The sequence below is a fragment of the Arachis ipaensis genome, chromosome B10, assembly GCF_000816755.2.
Source record: "Arachis ipaensis cultivar K30076 chromosome B10, Araip1.1, whole genome shotgun sequence".
In the NCBI taxonomy this organism is placed as follows: domain Eukaryota; kingdom Viridiplantae; phylum Streptophyta; class Magnoliopsida; order Fabales; family Fabaceae; genus Arachis; species Arachis ipaensis.
In genome coordinates this window covers 129,056,074-129,059,006 of record NC_029794.2, presented here as the reverse complement: position 1 = coordinate 129,059,006, position 2,933 = coordinate 129,056,074, and the positions used below count along the sequence as shown (strand labels likewise).

General features: G+C 40.8%; 1 protein-coding gene across 1 annotated transcript in view; it reads right to left on the bottom strand.

The window, feature by feature from the left end:
* The window catches only part of LOC107622743 (LRR receptor-like serine/threonine-protein kinase RPK2), a gene marked incomplete in the record, with an annotated part of 4,413 nt that continues 2,106 nt past the window's right edge, over positions 627–2,933 (bottom strand). Inside the window, 1 exon segment of the mRNA XM_016324757.2 lies at positions 627–2,933. Within this exon segment, the coding sequence (XP_016180243.1) occupies positions 1,166–2,933 (1,768 nt within the window).

Genomic DNA, 2,933 nt, shown 5'->3' with positions numbered 1-2,933 from the left:
CAGCCACTAAAATCTATTATTATATGAATATTATGAAAACCTCTTAAGATTTAATTTCCGTGGAGTTTTCATAATTATTTTCTAGTAAATGCATTTCGTATGGTTTGGTCCCAACTGCAACAAGAAAATTCTGAACACTTCATTTTCACATGCCATTGTACATCATATTAAATCAAATCAAATATAGTTCTCAACTCAACAATGTGTGTACTCATGATCAGAAAAATGGAATACAGTATTTTGATATTCAGTCAATCAAGCTATGCCAATTAAAGCAACTTACTCAATTCTATTTCATTTATGCCTATTTACAAGCTTCTAACAACTACTTTTTTTCTCTAATATTATTCCTCACTGTTCAAACAAGTGGGCAAACACTACACTTTTCTTTTTTTAAAGAAAGCTAGAATATATAATTGCTCATGCGATCATCTTCCATTTCTGCTACCCTTGAGCAAAATCCGGGGATACTAGAATCACAGTTGGCACCAACTCATTACCAAAGGTGAAAGGAACTTTTATCAGTCACATCAGAAACAAGAATTGCTAAAAACCCGGTCAACATTGCTGCTTGTTGTAACAATGAGAAACATAATAGCATCTCTACCGGAGAATACACATACACCTGAGAAACAACTTACAGTAAACTTGTCATATGCAACCAGAACCAAAGACATTGTTAGGATCATGTGGGGGACACATGCCTTCCCTTACATTTACACCCAATAGGAAAAAGAATAGTGTTTTTTTTCTTTTTCTTTTCTTTTCTTTTTCTCCTCACTCTAGTTCTGCCAAAGATGCGAAATAAGTTGAGGAAATTGATTGTATGCTATGATTTTATTTGGAGAAATACATCATATGGCATAGGCATGTATGGCATCGCATGGCATGTCGTGGATATCAAATATCTGCATTCTTCTGCAGAATCTTCCCCAAGCCCCCTAAACCTAATCAAGGAAAGAGCATGGAAAATTGGGGGCACAACTATAATAAAATATACAATGGGGGGTGTTACATACAATTTGGAACTCAACCTAAGAAAAAACACAAAAAAAAAAGGAAGAAAAAAGAAAAGCATCAAATGCCAAATTACAAATTAACAAGGTGGCAAATTTCTAAAATCACTATATGTCAGACGAGAACAACCTCACAAAATGCGGTGGGGCTAGCATGATGGGGGCTGAAGTTGTTTAAGCCGTCTCACAACTTGTTTCATCGTCGGTCTGGTAGAGAGCGAGTCCACCGTGCACACAACTGCCAAGTGTAGGACTTCTACCAAATCATCTCCTGGTCCTGCATCCCACAACCCGGCAGTGAAGAACTCCTTAGCCCTTCCTTGCCTCAGTAACATGCATGCCCATGCTACTATGTTGAAGCCATTCCCATAAGAGGAGAATGAAGGATCCAATGCTTTCTTGTCTGAGAGCAGCTCTAGAAGCACAACACCATAACTATACACATCAGCCTTATCAGAAACACGGCATGTCATGGCATATTCAGGAGCCACATAACCAAATGTTCCTGCTACACCAGTGGTAGCATGGGTCTCTGAAGTACCCAGAAGCCTGGCCAATCCAAAGTCGGACAGATACGCATTGAAATCATCATCCAACAAGATGTTGCTGGGCTTGACATCTCGATGAAGAACTCGAGGTACACACTGATCATGCAGGTAGGCAAGTGCACGGGCTATGTCTAATGCAATCTTGTGAAGAATTCTCCAATCCACAGCTCTTGTTGACCTCTCCTGGATAAATTTTTCCAGATTGCCACCTGGCAAATAGTTGTATATGAGAAACATCTCTGTCTCACAAGCATGATAACCGATGAGTGTGACAAGATTTGGGTGATGAAGCCTTGCAAGGGTCTTAATCTCTGCATGGAATTGTTGAGCACCTTGAAAGCGTCCAATTGCCAGGCGTTTGACTGCCACCAAAGTCCCTGGTGATATCTCTGCCTTGTAGGTTGTCCCAAACCCTCCATTCCCAATACAGTTGCTTGTATTGAAATTCCCAGTGGCACGGACAACATCTTCATATGTCAATGGAACCCCGATATCAGTGAAGACAATGACTTCTTTTCTTGTGGACCCAGCAACCCTGGACATTGGTTTCCACTTCCTTGTGTAAAGGAACAGAATCACTAGCGCTATAAGAACAGAAACAATGGCTGATGCAGAAGTTATGGATGCTATTTCAATGGAGTTGAACCCACTCTTACTGCTAGAAGCCTGTTCTGGTGCAGCACTCTCAGAATTATCTGTTGCTTGCCCTTGTTGATCTGGTGATTGCACAGAGAGAGAAAATCCACGACAAGAACGTATAAGAGGATTCCCCACAGCACTGCTGCATTTAATTAAGCTGCTATGTGATGGCAAGGACCCAGATAAGTTATTGAAAGACACATTAAATGCAGAGAGCGTACGGAGGCTAGCCAAACCAGGAGGTATGTGGCCAGAAAGCTTGTTGTTGTTGAGGAGCACATCAGTTAGGTTTCTCATGTTCACAATAGCCTCAGGGATCTCACCAGTAAGCGAGTTGGAAGAAAGGTCCAAGACTTCTAAGTAGTGCAACTGCCCCAAGATTGAAGGAATCGAGCCACTTAAATTATTGCGTGCCAAAGAGAGAAACCTTAGATCCTTCAATTGACCAAGGCTGGAAGGAATTTGACCTTGTAATTGATTCCGACTTAAGTTAAGAGCAACAAGAGAAACCACGTCGCCAAAACCGGCAGGAATTGCTCCCGAAATATGATTTCCGGATGCATCCAAAAATTTCAGTGATTTGCATATTGCGCCAACATTGGAAGGAATCTTACCAGACAAGTTATTATAACTGACATTTAATAGCAGCGAATCTACACTGTCACATTTATCAAACAGATTCGATGGTAACGGCCCGGAAATCTTGTTTTCTCCAACAATAAATGTGTAC